We start from the raw sequence: 16009 nt of genomic DNA, 5'->3' as shown, positions 1-16009 counted from the left end.
ATTAATATAGAACTTTGGCCTATACAGTATACATTGTATTTTATTTGTTTTATACAATTTCTATGTAGCAAGAAAAAGAAACCCTCAAAGTGTTTTCTTAAAGAATATATTTATTCATTTAAAAATAGTTATATACCGCTATGCCATTTTTTAAAAATCCAAACAGTTTAGAGCAACAAAACATAAAACCATACGATAAAACCCATGAAAGGGTCAATGATTGTGGAAGGATTTTTTTAATTGCCTGTATAAGCCTGATGCAACAAAAAGGTTTTCAGCCTTTAAAGGTGGGCACGAGAAGCCGCCAACCTTTTACAAGGAGAACTAAACTATAATAGTAATTAAAAAAAAGACATTTAAATTAGTGTGTGTAAAGTATATTCAAAATCATACCCTTTCCCGTCCCTATTTTGGGTGATGTGCAGCAGAAAATGTCTTGCACATCTGCTCCGATAATCACAGTTACTTCTGTATTTTGAATCATAGAATTGTAGCGTTGGAAGGGACCCTGGTGGTCATCCATCCCACCCCCCTGCAATGCAGCAATCTATACCCCCTATGCATCTACATTAGCATGTGCCAAGCTGTTCCAAATCTGCACTGGGACCATTAGCAGGAGCTTTCCCCCTGCCTCCCTTTCCTCATCCCCTCTTCCTTTTTTTGCAGACTGACTCCCCACCTGGAAGGAAGATGAAGGGGGCCACCAGGCCGTGGAGCACGGCCCTCTCCAAGCAGGGCTGCCATGGGACAGAGCGAGGGAAACCTCTGCCCTCCGCCTCCATCGGCATGAAGACCTCCAAGTCATCCACCTCCCTCGCCTTCGACTCCCGGCTCAGCAAGGTGGGTTTCGGGCTGGTCGTCCGCTCCACTCTTGAGGTCTAGACACTTGCTAAACCCTCCGCTCGGCCGTAAATCCCGTGCTGGCAGCAGGAAGCGTCAAATCGCGGAGCTTTGGCCGACCAAAGCTCCTTGGAAACAAAAGGGGGAGGTTGTTACGGGACATCAGAGCTTTGCGCAGAGACTGGTTCCAGAAGCGTAAAGGTCAGGAAGTCAGCTCTCCTTTCTTCTCCCTCCCACCACCCCACAAAAAAGGCAAGCCAGCCCTGAGCTGCGGGAGAAGCCTTGCCAAAGACGTCAAGCCCTTCAGATGTCTCTCTCCCTTCAGCCAGTCAGTGGCTTGGCTACCAGAGAGGCGGCTGTCTTCCAGCTGCGCCTGCAAACCCCACATTTTTGTGAGTTGGCCCAAGAGATGAAAGGAGGGCGATGGCCTGGAATGGGGAGGGAAGGAGCGGTTTGATGCCGTGGCTGCAGCAGCCGCAGAACTTGAGAGCCTGTTTTTTAATTTCCCCTCCTGCGTCTCTGGCTGTTTGGTGAAATCGTTCTCTGGAGGAGCAAACTTTGGTTCATTATTATTATTATTATTTCATTTTATTTCTTTTCTTTGAAAAGAGGTGCTTAAATCTCCTGCTTCAAAGAGAGCCGTGTGGTCTGTCAGGTGGGATTGAAGTTTTCCAGGTGTCCCCGTCATGGGGGCAAATGAGGTCAAGTCCTTGATGGCTATGAGTGGATGTGGAGAAAGAAAGGGTTGCTAAATCAAGGCCACACACCCTCCAATATTTCTCCAATGAAAATAGGGACATCCTATTCTATCAGTATCATCATTATTATTATTATCATCAGTGCTTTTTTCTAAAAAAAATGTTTAGGGGTACTCACATTTTGACTCAAGAAAATCCCCATTTTATAGTTCAAATCGGGGGGAAATAAGTACAGTAAATGGACAAAAGTACAAAGATTCACAAAATGTTTAGGGGTATGCATATCCACAGAAAAAAACAAACCACTGATTATTATTACTATTACTATTATTATTGTACCCTGCCTATCTGATTGGGTAGGCCTTCCACTCTGGGCGACTTCCAACATATATAAAAACATAATAAAACATTAAACATTATAAAAAAATTCCCCATACAGGGCTGCTTTCAGATGTCTTACTATTATTGTTATAATCTGCCCATCAGACTGGATAGGTCTTCCACTCTGGGCGGCTTCCAACATATATAAAAACACAATAAAACATCAACATTAAACATTTTAAAAAAACTTCCCCATACAGGGCTGCTTTCAGATGTCTTCTAAAAGTTTCGTAGTTACAGTACTTATCTCCTTCACTCAGGGGTCGCATGGCTCCATACCATCCAACATTCTTCAAATGAAAATAGGGAAGTCCTAAGGAAAAGTGGGACATTCCTGGATCAAATCAGAAACCGGGTCGGCTTCTGTACATCCAGGACTGTCCCTGGAAAATAGGGGCACTTGGAGGTTCTGCATCTGCACTCTCCATTTAAAGCACTCTGATACCACTTTAAACAGGCATGGCTCACCCACCCACCCAAAGGCTGGGTCTCTAAAGGCCTCAATCCGGCCGTGCCACCGGGCCCTGGACCACTAATCCAGCCCTGCCTGGTGGCTACAGCTAAGAAGGCCCTGCAGGGATGGGCGTGTGGGAAATCTAAGCTGATGCCTCTTCCTCCCATCTGGGCTCCAAAGCGCTCTGACCCTCTCTTCTCTTGCAGCTGAAGAGAGCCAGCAGTGAAGACATGCTCACAAAGCCAGGCGTCATGGCAGCCTCAGGAGGCTCCCGGCTGAAGAAGACCATCACCACGGGGGCCATTTCCGAACTGGCTGAGAACCGGCTGCGGCCTGCCTCAGGTAGGGGAAGGGGTGATGAAAGCTGGGCGTGGGGTCTCCAGCCAGAAAGCTAAGGCAACCCTCTTGCGACTCGCTTTTCATCGCAGCGATAAGCTCATCTGGGGGAGAATTTAATGGGGAGAATGTGGGGGATCCAAGGCTGGGTGCGACAGAATGCTGCCAGCAACTATCTCCTGGAACTACAATTCCCAGTGAAGAAGGACTGACAGTTGAAACTCGCCTGGGGAGTCAGGGTTCCCCTTAACAAACTACAGCTCCCAAGTTTCGTTGGGGGAAGTCACACAGGGCGCCAAGACCATGCACAAGCCATACGTTTAAAGAGCTACGATACCACTTTAATCGGTCATGGCTTCCCCTAAAGAATCTTGGGAGTTGTAGTTCATTAAGGCTGAGGAGAGCTGTTCAGAGACTCCCTGTTCCCCCATCGCAAAGGTACAATTCCCAGAGTGGTTTCATCTCCAGTCCCTCTTCCCAGGGAACTCTGGGAATTGTAGCTGTGTGGTAAGGGAAGTGGGGAGGTCTCCAAACAACTCTCCGCACCTGGAACCAACTACAACTCCCAGGATTATTTGGGGGGGAAGCCATGATTGCTTTAAAGTGGCACTTTAGATGCATGGTGTGAATGTGGCCTCACTGTAAGGCCCATGTCCCTAAGGTAGCTGTTGAAAGGAGAAATTATTCTGAGTTTTTGTAGCTGACTTAAAGGTGCTTTGTGTGTGGGGGGGTGTGCCCTGTTGTTTTGGTGGGGGGAGACTGGTTAATGCTGCTTTGAACACCAGCAGCCTTTTGTGTGTTTGCCTGGCATATGATGTGTTAGATACATATGTACAAGTAAGTGGATGTCTTAACCCCTTCCCTCCCTCCACCAAAAACACACACCCATTAACTGTCTCGGGAGGTAAAAATGACTACCAGGCTTTGAAAAAGCTGGTATCGCTGGATCAGGTGTGTCAGTTTTGTTGAATTAATTAAATTCAAATTGGATTTTGAATAAATGTGCAATCAGTTGTTTCCGTTTTGAATTTTACTGTTTTATTATCTCAAGTGGGTCATGCAAACTCTGAATAATGCTTTCTATAGGCTAGGGGACGCTGGGGGTGAGTTTCTAGAAACAAGGGTGGGCAGTGCCCCCAAAAAGTTGTGGAACAACTACCCTAGGACTTCCTATCACTGGAGACTGGTCAGCGGGGAAGGACGGCAGGAATTGACGTTTGGAGTTTATTTTTTGTTTGTCTTCAATGGGGCTCTGCTAGCAGAATTTCCTGTGCTCCCCACCCTCGCGTTATTTATGCAGTCTAACCACTGGAGGGCGCCAGCGGTCAGCCCAAATACTGTAGGTGAAAACCTTGCTGCAAATGTTGTCTTAGGTAAGAATTCTTGGAGAATCTGATAGAAATGGGAGCAAAAATTGCCCACTCATTTGTCCCACACCCGGAATTGAGATCAGTCTGTCAAACACCATTGCGATTCGTGGTTGCTGCTCTCGCATGGCCGTGGAGTGTCATCAGCTGAGGGCAAACCTCGCACATCTAATGAAGCAGGCTCCAGTTTGCGAAAGCTTTAAAGCCACAATGACCTGCAAGATCTCCTTACACATGTATCCCATATGTGCCCAGTCGACCGCTGTGCTCTGCGGAACTGGCACCAGCGCAGCTGCGGCATTTGTAAGGAATTGTTCTTTTTAGTGCGGCAGCCCCTGCACTTTGGTACTCCCTGCTGCCACTGTCTCTTGTGGCAGTGAGTTCCACAGTTGAACTATGTGCTGGGGGAAGAAGGGCTTCCTTTCTCTGTCCTGAATCTTCCAACAAATGGTCCAGAGAGAGAGAGAGAGAGAGAGAGAGAGAGAGAGAGAGAGAGAGAGAGAAATGTGCATCATAACGGTATGGCTTAGGAGCGGGTAAGGTAAAGGTAAAGGTACCCCTGACCATTGCTTCCAGTCGCGGACGACTCTGGGGTTGCGCGCTCATCTTGCTCTATAAGGCAAGGTAGATGGCGTTTTTCCCCAGGCAGCTTCCGGGTCATGTGGCCAGCATGAGTAAGCCGCTTCTGGCGAGCCAGAGCAGCGCACAGAAACACCGTTTACCTTCCCACTGGAGTAGTACCTATTTATCTACTTGCACTTTGACGTGCTTTCGAACTGCTAGGTGGGCAGGAGCTGGGACCAAACAATGGGAGCTCACTCCGTCACGGGGATTTGAACCACCGACCTTCTGATCAGCAAGCCCTAGGCTCTGTGGTGCCTTGCCACAAACTTCACATTTCAAGCATGTGAGTGTGTGCGTTGGGGGGGGGGGTTCTGTGCTGTCTCCTAGAAAGCTTTGAGCGCTGGTCTTGCAGTCCAGACATGTCTCACCCACTAACCCAGCGTTTGTGTCTGAGGAGCCGGTGCCTGTTCCCTAGGAGGCTGGCTGACTAGCCTGGTAGGGCCAAGGCTCTGGCAGCAAACAAACAGGCTTTCTGGCAAAGCAGCCTTGGCAGAATAAACAAACCGCCTCCCTGTATGTTTGCAGGGAGAGAGACGGACTGAGTGGTGTTGCTGTTTTAATACAGCTTGGCATAAATGGGCATCTCCGTACTTTCTTTCTGTCGTGCCAACAGGGCCCCAGTGGAATCCGGGCTCAGTAGCACCTTTTGTGGGCAACTCTCAGGACCTTCCGAGTGAGCAAAAGTCAGGGAAGTCAGCATCCTTGCCTTTATACCAGGACTGGCCAATCCGGAGGTGCCATACTGCCTGCCCAATAGGAACAGGCGATCTTGGGTGGCCGTATTTCCGTTACTTGCCTCAAGGTGAGGCCTGAGATCACACTAGCAATGCTGGGTTTTCCAGCAAACCCAATTCCTTTCTCTGATAACCGAAACCAGTCTTCTGCAACCTGGCGCCCTCTCCAGATGCTTCAGACTCATGAGCGCTGTAGTCCCAAGCTTCTGCAGAGGAAGCAGGAGGCTGTGTGAAAGCAACCCTCATCCAATTTAGCATGACTGCAATATTTAGTAAACAACAATTTTTTTAAAAAAAATAAAAATGCCATATTTTAATTTTAGCATCCTGTACTAATGCTGCATAAACCTACCCAATAACTCGATTTGAAATCCTTATTTATTTATTTTAATGTGGGGGAGACTCTTTGAACCACCCTCTGATGTGGTGTAAATATTTTATGCCGAAGCTTCAAAGCTTAACTTCGAAATATGTGCAAGGTTTTGTGAGTGTTGTGTGTTTTTTTACTGGCATGCTTGTTAAGCAGTTTTAAGACCTGACCGCTCAGTTAGCTTGCAGCTTCCTCAGATGTTTGCTGAAATGTTTTTTTGTGGGTTTTTTTGCAAAGGGAAGTGAGGGTGAAACAGCCCTTGGAGTGGGGCGGAAAACATGCTGCCGCTTCCCAAAAACCCCAGTTCAGCACCGCTGCCCATTGTCCCAAGAGCCGCAAGTCTCAGATCAGGGGTGCCTGCAGTCGGGCCAGGTGGGCCACCAAAACCCTGCCTCCTCTGCAAACCTAGCTGACTGGTTTATGTATTTATTTATTATCTATGCCTGGCTTTTCCTTTGATGCTTTTAAAAGAGTATTGGACAAATTCATGCAGGAGGAGTCATAGTCATAGAGGTGGAAGGGACCCCAATGGTCATTCACTTCTACCCCCTGCAATGCAGGAATCTTGCTCCATCTTCCATGTCACAGTCCTTCAGTTATTTGAAGATGGCTATTGTATCTTCTCTCAATTTCCGCTTTTCAAGGGTAAACATATCCAGTTCCCTCAACCGTTCCTCATAAGGCTTGGTTTCCAGACCCTTGGTCATCTTGGTTGCCCTCGGGTTCTGCACACATTCCAGCTTGTCAACATCCTTAAATTGTGGCACCCAGAACTGGACACAGGATGGCTAAGGCAGAATAGAGTGGGACTATGACTTCCCTATGGATGCAGGTGGCGCTGTGGTCTAAACCACTGAGCCTCTTGGGCTTGCCGATCGGAAGGTCAGCGGTTCGAATCCCTGCAACGGGGTGAGCTCCCGTTGCTCGGTCCCTGCTCCTGCCAACCTAGCAGTTTGAAAGCATGTCAAATTCAAGTAGATAAATAGGTACCGCTCTGGCGGGAAGGTAAATGGAGTTTCCATGCTCTGCTCTGGTTTCGCCAGAACCGGCTCAGTCATGCTGGCCACATGACCCTGAAAAACTGTCTGCGGACAAACGTCGGCTCCCTCGGCCTGTAAAGCGAGACGAGCGCTGAAACCCCAGAGTCGTATGCGACTGGACTTAACTGTCAGGGGTCCTTTACCTTAACCTTTTTATGACTTCCCTTGGTCTTGACATTAGGCTTCTGTGGATGCAGCCTAGAATGGAATTAGCTTTTTTTTACTGCTGCATCCTCTGTTGACTCATGTTAACAGCGTGATGCAGCAGCAAAAAAAAGCTAATGCTATTCTAGGTTCCATCAACAGAAGTATATATCGATGGCTACCAGCCACTGTATCTATACTCTGCCTCCATGGCCGGAGGGAGTGACGCTTTTGTGGATAGTTGTTCCACTTGTAGGTTTCCCATTAAGAGCCTAAGAAGATACGAAGAGCCTTTGCCAAACACCCTGAGCTCCTTGAAGGAAGGGGTGTGATATAATTATGCTGTGAACTGCCCTGAGATCTACAGATGAAGGGTAGTGTAGAAATTTAATAAATAATGATGGTGATGGTGATTACTGGTGATAAATGTTCAAATATTCCTTATATTATTGAAAACAACAAATTGCATTTTTATCCTGCCATTTGTCCAAGGAACTCGAGGGGGCATTCAAACCCTCTCCATTTTATCCCCACAACAACCCTGTGAGGTAGGTCAGGCTGAGAGACAGCCCAAGGTGAGCAAGAGCTTCCTGGCTGAGTCCTTGTCTCCCAGGCCCTAGCACAGCACTCTAACCAATACATAAACAATTTCCTTTTTTGAGATGCCATTGTTTTCCAGTGCTTGAGACCCCAGAGCAAGTTGAGGGGTCCCAGTTAGCAGAGCTGGGGGTGGGGGGAGGCAGCAGCCTTAATTCCCCCCAGGATTCTTTTGCCCCCCTGCCTCCCAAACTGGAGGATTATTTACAGTCTGGGACACCGGGATCAGAACGCAGCCGTCAAGGTCACTCTCCTGCAGACGCAGGCAAGGCTGGTGCCCCAGGGAGGATTCAACCTTGCCGTTTCCTGCACCACAAACACACACACACACACACACCAGCAATAACTTAAAAGGAAATAAAATAACTCTTGCTTTCAGCCTTTCGCAGTTGATCAAGAGCAGGAGGTGGATGAATATGCTCGGTTATGGCTTCTCTCTGTTCTTCGTTCTCCATATTCCCACATCAAGTGTGCGATTTAAAAAAAAATGTCCTCATGGAGATTAATCAAGGTTCTAGTGTCAATTTCTCCTCATGTGCACTTTTTTTTTTTTGAAAGCAGTTTCCCCTAATATAATGCATTTTTTTACGTTATTTTGGGACACCCAAGATTCGTGTTTGCAGGGCTCTCCCTGTTCCCGCAACTGTTTTAACTGTTTTTAACTCAGAATTTTAATCTCTGCAAACCTGCCCTGTGACCTGCTGGGGAATGGTGGGTAGTAGTTGTTGTTGTTCCACTCATATAGGCACTTTTCTACACATTATTTGGCTGGAAAACTGCACTGCAAAATTTGGAGAAGTGCAAATTCGTTTCAGTTTGTGTATCCTTTCAGAAAGTGCAAATGTGGTAGGTGTGCCTTTAAATGTGAATGGCATCAGATCCCCCCACCCCAAGAGAGAAATCTTGGTGTTGGTCTGTCTTTCCATCACTCTTTCATAGCATACCCCTTCTGTGTGTGTGTGTGTGCCTGGCATTGCCCAGGAAGAGAGTTTAAAATGGACAGTGTCGTTTGTGAATTTGGATCTGTCCCACTAAATATCGGAGGAAGTCGCGCCAAAGTCATGTTTCAGAACGGCACTTTGGACGAGGACCCCCACCTCCTCAGGAACCTATAGGGAACAGGCAGGCAGGCAAGCCACTTTAGAAAACACAAAGCAGATATATTAATGAAATGCCAGCAGCAAAACCTGGATCCATTGGCATCCAATTTAATTAGCATTTCAATCCCCCTGTAAAATGTGAACAGGCTCCAATTAGGCCCCAGGCAAGAAGTGAGATCCCCTTTGAAGGCCAGGCCTTGTCAGACCCCCTCGCTTTTTTTAGGAGGGAGGCCTTACCCGCTCCTGCCCCACCATCCATCAGGGATCAACAGGCTCTGTTTCTCTGCAATCCCTCACATCAAAGCAGGTCGAGGAGGAGGAAGAAGAGGGACCTGGGTCTTTAGGATCAGCCAGATGGCCTCCTCATTCTCCCTTCCTGAGATACAAGCAGGGCACAGGGAGGAGTGTTGTGCCCCCCCCCAAAAGACATGCTCTACTTGGGGACATAAACTGGGAATGAAAGAGCAGTTTTCATTTTCTAGCCATGTTGGGTGATTTGCAGGCCGTGGGGAGCAGAGAGTGGAATTTCCCCATGGCTTACATTTCAGGAGAGAGGGACTCTGGCTTTCGAGGCTGTCTTGGCCAGCATCTGGTTCACCCATGATAGAGACCCACCAGGTGCCTTTGGGAAATCCCACAAGCAAGGCACAGAAGCCACAGCTCTGTTCCCTGAGCTGCTGCTCCCAGGCACCTGGTATTCAGAGGTACACTGCTACTGGACCTGGAGGCTCTGTTTAGGTTTTCTTGTTTGACAGCCAAATAGTTTATGATAGGGACCAGCACTCTGTTGCAGAGCAGCTGCTTTGCATGCAGAACATCGCAGGTTCAGTCCCTAGTATCTTCAGAAAGGCCTTGTCTGAAATTACAGAGAGTCACTGTAAGTCACTGCAAAAACTGCGCTGAGCTAGGCTCTGTCTCGCAATATGCTCCCATTTAACCCTATTTAGAGCCAAGTGGACTGAAATCCTTCTTTACTTTTGCGAGAAGATATTGGTGGTGGATTCCCTGGGGGATGGTGGTTTAGAAGGTGACTAGTATCAAAGAAGGGTGGTGCTGTGGGTTAAACCACAGAGCCTAGGACTTGCTGATCAGAAGGTCGGCGGTTTGAATCCCCGTGATGAGGTGAGCTCCCGTTGCTCGGTTCCTGCTCCTGCTCACCTAGCAGTTTGAAAGCACATCAAAGTGCAAGTAGATAAATAGGTACCGCTCCGGCGGGAAGGTAAACGGTGTTCCCATGTGCTGCTCTGGTTCACCAGAAGCGGCTTAGTCATGCTGGCCACATGACCCGGAAGCTGTACGCCAGCTCCCTCGGTCAATAAAGCCAGATGAGCGCCACAACCCCAGAGTCTGTCACGACTGGACCTAATGGTCAGGGGTCCCTTTACCTTTACTTTAGTATCAAAGAGTTGGAAGGGACCATGTGGGTCATCATCCTGCCCACAGCCATCCCTGCGTGGGATTCAACCACCAACCTTCTGGCTAACAAACAGCTGCATGCACTGATCCATTGCGCCCCTGCTATGGCAATGATGATGGAAACAATAAATAATGATGTTTCCTATAAACTGTCGGAATCGCCATCAGCTGGTTGGATCGTGGTGCTGATAACGCCAAGGTTGCAGGTTCGATGCCCGTAAGGGACAGCTGCATTATTCCTGCATTGCAGATGGCCCTCGGGGTCCCTTCCAGCTGCGCTGTTCAAATTTGGGGCGAGACTGCAAGCTCCTCGGGGCAGAGCCCCTCCTTCTCCAAATGCGCTCTAGCCACGCCGCCTTGCGCGCTGCGCTCCCCTCGCTCTCGGAGGCGCCCTCGCCTCCCTCCCCCTCCTCGGCTTGCAATGCTCTCCCGCCGCCGCTGCGTGGCCTCCCATCCCCGGCCGTGAGTCACCTCGGCGGCTCTTGGCTCGCTGCCGCTGCCGGGAGCGATCCGCCGCGGTGCCCCGGCCAGCAGCGGCCTCCGGGTCTTGGAGCGGCGCGCGCGCAAGAGAGAGCGAGCGAGGGCGGGCTGGCCCGGCGCACAATGCCTCCGCCGAGCCCGAGCGAGCCGCTGCCTTTCTGCCGGCGCTCGCAGGGGAGAGCTGCCGCCGCCCTCCCCGCCCACCTGGTCCCATGAAGCGGCCGAGGGGGCCTTAGCGAGCCGGACGAGATGGGCAACCAGCCGGGGAGACCCGAGGAAGTGGAGCCAGGTCGGTTAGCCGCGGGAAAGTGGGGGCGGGAAGCGAGGGAGGGGAGATGCCGGGGGGCGCAGGGGGTCTCTCGCAGGTGGGGCTGGGGGGGGGCGCCCGCCAGGCACGTGCCAACCAGGAAAAGAGGCGCGGGGCTGCATCCTGGCTCGCCGGGGCTGGCCTTTTCTCTCAGGTGGGTGTGGGGGGGGGGACGGGTGTTAATGCAGCGGCGTGGATTTCTATTCATTTGCAGAATTCGTTTCGTTTTGTTGAATCGCTTTCTAAGCACTATGATAACGCAAACGAGGCAGGTAACATTTGCGCATGAGAAACGGTTAGAGGGAACTCTCTTTAGGATCAGGAGTGGGGAGTCTCTGCTCTAAAGGAACAGGAGGAGCTACTGGGGCTCTTGACCTGGGGGGGGGCAAACTGTGTGTATATATAAAAGTGCTTTTAGAAATATGTGTGTCTGTGTCGCGTTGTAAGGGGTTGGACTGGATGACCCTGCGGCCCCCTTCCAATTCTGTGATTCTGTATAATTATGAATGGCGAACTTTGAGATGATGAACGAGTCTTAGCATCAGTTCACCAGTCGAGGGGTCCTCTTTGTAGGAGAAGCTTGGGTGTTTGGGCGGTGTCATAACAACAAACGGAGGTTCCCCCAGGAGTTAAGGCCCCCCCCCCCAGTTTTGGCTGTGCACATTCCGGGACATCTCCCGAAAGAGAGGGGGGCAGAGGAACGGGCATGTGGCAAAAACTGAGGGTGTCCCAAGGAAGAACAGAGAGTTTGAAATTGGGTTCAGAGCCAGGAGTGTCTGTAAACACACAAATGGGGGGGGGTGTCAAATTGTGCTGGGATGTTGGGGGCCGGGGGGACGTCTCTCCCAGGATTCTGCAAGGTCCCTGGGAATTGTGTGCTGTTTTTTTTTTATGGGGGAGACAATCACCAGCTGTGGCATCCAGCTTTTCGGCAGTGGTGGCGCACCCTAGGGAACGGTTACCAGGCCTCTCAGAGCAGCTATGTCTTTTGTGAGAATCTCTCCCCTCCTCTCCTCCCCCCCCCCATTGTCCTCTTGGAAGTGCATCGCTATGCATGTTAAACAGGGAATTGGGGTTGGGGGAGCTCGTGGAGAAATAAAGGAGTGTGTGCTCCTTCTCCTCCTTTGTGGGTCCACTGAAAAGCCAATCCCCAATTGATGTGTGTCTGTCTGCAAGGCTGGCCAAAATGATTCAGAAAGCAGCATGCCTCTCTTGCCTGTTTCACACATCTTGTTCGATTTTGAGGGGGGCGCTCAGCCGCTGGTGGGTTTGTCTTATAGAGACAGGGGCCCCTAGAGATTATTAGAGGACTTCTTGTGGGGCATGGGGGTGGGCATAAGATGGGGGGGACGGACGGCCTTGCCCTGCTGTAATGCAAACATTTTGTCTTGTAGCTAAGCTTCCCTGGGGGAGTCTTCCCCCACCCCAGACCCCTTCTGGGTTTCAATTTATTTGATGCTGGTCTTTTAGAGGACTTGTCGAAAACCTTACTGCTCAGGCTTTTGAAGTGTGATTTAAACTTCTTTTATTTTTCCTGCAAACTGCTTTTTACAGGGGGTGGGGTAGTTTTTGGTGTGTTTCGGAGGAATGCGTCCTTTTTGTTATTTAACTTACATCTGATATTTTGTTGTAAACTGGATGGGCTGCTGTGTAGCCAAACCAATCAGTAGCCAAACCAATATTAAGAGGGCTCTCGTCTGGCACTAGGACATTTGTAGGAGGTCCCCTGGTTCAAGCCCCAGCACCACAAGGTCAGACTTCGGCCTCTCAGGTACGGTTAGGTGGGAAGGTCCCCTGCCTGTAGCCCTTAAGAGATGCTGCCAGTCAGTGTCAACAGATGGACTCGAGGGTCTTAGTACAAGATAGTTCCTTTCGTTCCTGGTAGTAAGAGATTTTGCCGTGGCTAACCTCTTCTGAGGGACGCGGGTGGCGCTGTGGGCCACCCACAGCGCCTAGGACTTGCTGATCCGAAGGTCGGTGGTTCGAATCCCCACGATGGGGTGAGCTCCCATTGCTCGGTCCTTGCTCCTGCCAACCTAGCAGTTCAAAAGCACGTCAAAGTGCAAGTAGATCAATAGGTACTGCTCCGGCAGGAAGGTAAACGGCGTTTCTGTGCGCTGCTCTGGTTCACCAGAAGCGGCTTAGTCATGCTGGCCACATGACCTGGAAGCTGTACGCCGGCTCCTTCGGCCAGTAAAGCAAGATGAGCGCCGCAACCCCAGAGTCGTTCACGACTGGACCTAATGGTCGGGGGTCCCTTTACATTTATCTAACCTCTTCTGACGTACCTGAAAGCAACTTCTTTTTAAGAATAAAATGATATACAGTGGTGCCTTGGTTTAAGAACAGCTTGTTTTATGAACAACTTGGATTAAGAATGCTGCAAACCTGGGAGTAGGTGTTTTTGGTTTGTGAACTTTGCCTTGGAAGCAGAACATGTTCCGCTTCCTGTTGAGTGTGTTCCATTTGTAAATTGAGTCCCCCGCCGCTATGGGAAAGCACACCTTGGTTTAAGAACGCTTTGGTTTAAGAACAGACTTCTGGAACGGATTAAGTTCATAAACCGAGGTACCGCTGTATTCTTCCCCACTGCTCCACGTAAAGACAGCAGTGCCCGGTCCCAGAATTTTAGGAAAGATAACCCCTGAGCCCTCTCCTGCAACCCTTGATCCAAGAGAAACCGGAATGTGCTCACCATGGTTCCTCTGCCTCTTATGAACTAGACCGTAGTCCCGCAAAAGCTGATGCCATAAAACAGTTGGTTCTTCTCCTTTCTCCGCAACAGTGTGGCTGCGCCTCTCCCCCACCCCTGGGAATCTCTGCAAGGGTAGTGCTGGTGTGCCCTTTTCGCTAGGAAAGGGCACAGCAAATGCCAGTCCTGGCCCTCCCTGATCCACTTGTAGAACCGCTTGTTGCTTTTGCTGCTGCTGCAAAACATCTCTGCTGATTGTGATGCAGCTGGCAATTTTGGGGGAAGAAACTGGGGGGAAACATACTGGGCTTTTGCCATATTGTTGTTTTTTTTGTCTGCAACCTCATCCTCCCCTTTGCATCTCATGGCCTCAGCCTTCCTTCCTCGCCACCCAACAGAAACCTTCCTCTGCTGGCTGCAAGCCCTCGATTTCTGCCCTCTAAAAGTAACATTTAAACCACTATACCACATTAAACAATCATGGCTCCCCCGCAAAGAATCCTGGGAACTGTAGTTTGTTAAGGAGTTGCTGAGAGGCCTCATATTCCCCTCCCCGAGCTACAATTCCCAGAGCGCTTCAAGCTAATCCCTCTTCTAGGGAACTCTGGGAACCATACCTCCCTGCTTGAAACCCTGGAGAGCTGCTGCCAGTCAGTGCAGGCAACACTGAGCTAGAAGGACCAAGCACCCGATGAAGGCAGCTCCTCCTGCACTGCCAACTCATAATGAAAAAGAGCAAACATCAGGGATGGAGGGGGTGTTACTGAAACGGCGAGCACAAGCACTGCCGGCTCATGGCTGAGGGAGGAGGCCAAATACTCTGGGTTTTGTTTGGGGATGTTGTGGTGTCTGGAAATGTGTGAGCAGATGTTCGCCAGAGGGGAAGCTGCCCCAGGGCCATTCTAGGACGCAAATGATGCGTGGTGCGCCTGCCCCACACCCTTGTCTCGGAACATACCTGCTACGAGTTCTGCTGGTCCAGGGAATTCAGGTGTTTACCACCGAGGGAAGGTGGGGCTCCTGTTTAGACTATTCAGGGAAGAGATGGGAGATGATTATTTTAGCCCCGTGTTCTGGTGCCAAGTGGTTTTCTCTGAGGACATGTCAAAAGCCCAATTTAAGCATCTTTTTGCTGGAATCATCTCTCTGGGCAGCTCTCTCTGTGTGTGTCTGTCTCTGTCTCTCTCTGCCCAAAATGGCTGATACAGTGGTACCTTGGGTTACGTATGTTTCAGGTTACATACGCTTCAGGTTACATACTCTGCTAACCCAGAAATAGTGCTTCAGGTTAAGAACTATGCTTCAGGATGAGAACAGAAATTGTGCTCCGGCGGCACAACAGCAGCAGGAGGCCCCATTAGCTAAAGTGGTGCTTCAGGTTAAGAACAGTTTCAGGTTAAGTACGGACCTCCGGAACGAATTAAGTACTTAACCAGAGGTACCACTGTATTACAAAGGTAGACAAGCTCTGCACATGCAGGTTCCATTGTTACCTGTTGTTGCCTCCAGTAGGCCTCTGCGCCATGAATTTGCCAAACCCTTAACAGAAATGATCTCAGCTAGCAACCTTCTCCACCGGGGTCAGCATATTCCGTACTTGTATGAAGAAGTTGTTTCCTTACTCAGGAGATTTGGGACGATGACTTAACTCTGGTGCAGGGGGTTGGACTAGATGATCCTCATGGTCCCTTCCATCTCCTATGATTCCTTTGTTTTTGATGGGCCTACTCTGTGTATACCTCATTTTGATATCGCTCCCCCTTTTAAAAAAGATTCAATCTATTTTATTTGTGGCTTTCTACTGGAAAGGATTATATTAATTGGCATAGCGTGGACATAAAAAGACATTTGAAGGCAGCCCTGTTTATGGAAGTTTTTAATGTGCGATGTTTTATTGTGTTTTCAATATTTTGTAGGAAGCCACCCAGAATGGCTGGGGAAACAATTTGTTGTTGTTAAATCATCATCATCATTATTATTAGTATCTTGTCCAGCAACTTACCTGTGGTTTCTTTGCTGCCAATAAACCCACAATCGGAAACCTTGGTTTGTTTTAACTATTCCTTGGTGTGCAAATCTTGCGTCTGTCCCTAACAATGGTGTTTTTTGATCCAACCCAGAGGCTCACTATGCAAGAAAGACAGGAGGCAGGAGCAGCAGAAAAGACAAAACAAACCTTGGAGAAACAAGCCACAGTTTGCTGGAGCGTCTGTGGGACAACCTGTGGCTTGTTAAACAAACCATGGTTTAGCATTGTGTGACTTTTTCTGCCAACATCTCTCCCTCTCTTCCCCTCACCTTATAAGAAAGCTTCAAATACTTGGGCAAAACTGCTCCAGCCCCTTGACCTGCATTTCCATGCCTTTATCTAACTTTCCCAGTTCTGCATCACCTTCCTTGTTTTTTTGGTTTTTTTGGAGATGGGGAAA

The 16009-nt window shown here is 49.4% G+C and overlaps 1 protein-coding gene across 3 annotated transcripts in view; it reads left to right on the top strand.

The window, feature by feature from the left end:
• SPECC1 (sperm antigen with calponin homology and coiled-coil domains 1) overlaps window positions 1-16009 on the top strand; it is a 102733-nt gene that overhangs the window by 21792 nt on the left and 64932 nt on the right. For 2 of the 3 annotated variants that reach the window (XM_081890257.1, XM_081890256.1), the window contains exons 3-4: window positions 667-840; window positions 2580-2715. In XM_081890257.1, the coding sequence (XP_081746383.1) occupies window positions 691-840; window positions 2580-2715 (286 nt within the window). In that variant the 5' untranslated portion in view covers window positions 667-690. Of the gene's footprint in view, window positions 1-666; window positions 841-2579; window positions 2716-10664; window positions 10871-16009 lie in introns of those variants that run through there. The other variant, XM_081890258.1, reaches the window with a different exon arrangement.

The sequence above is a fragment of the Podarcis melisellensis genome, assembly GCF_964234715.1.
Source record: "Podarcis melisellensis genome assembly, chromosome: 15".
Lineage (NCBI taxonomy): Eukaryota > Metazoa > Chordata > Lepidosauria > Squamata > Lacertidae > Podarcis > Podarcis melisellensis.
Note: the sequence above shows the minus strand (reverse complement) of the source record. Positions and strands in the feature narration are given on the sequence as shown.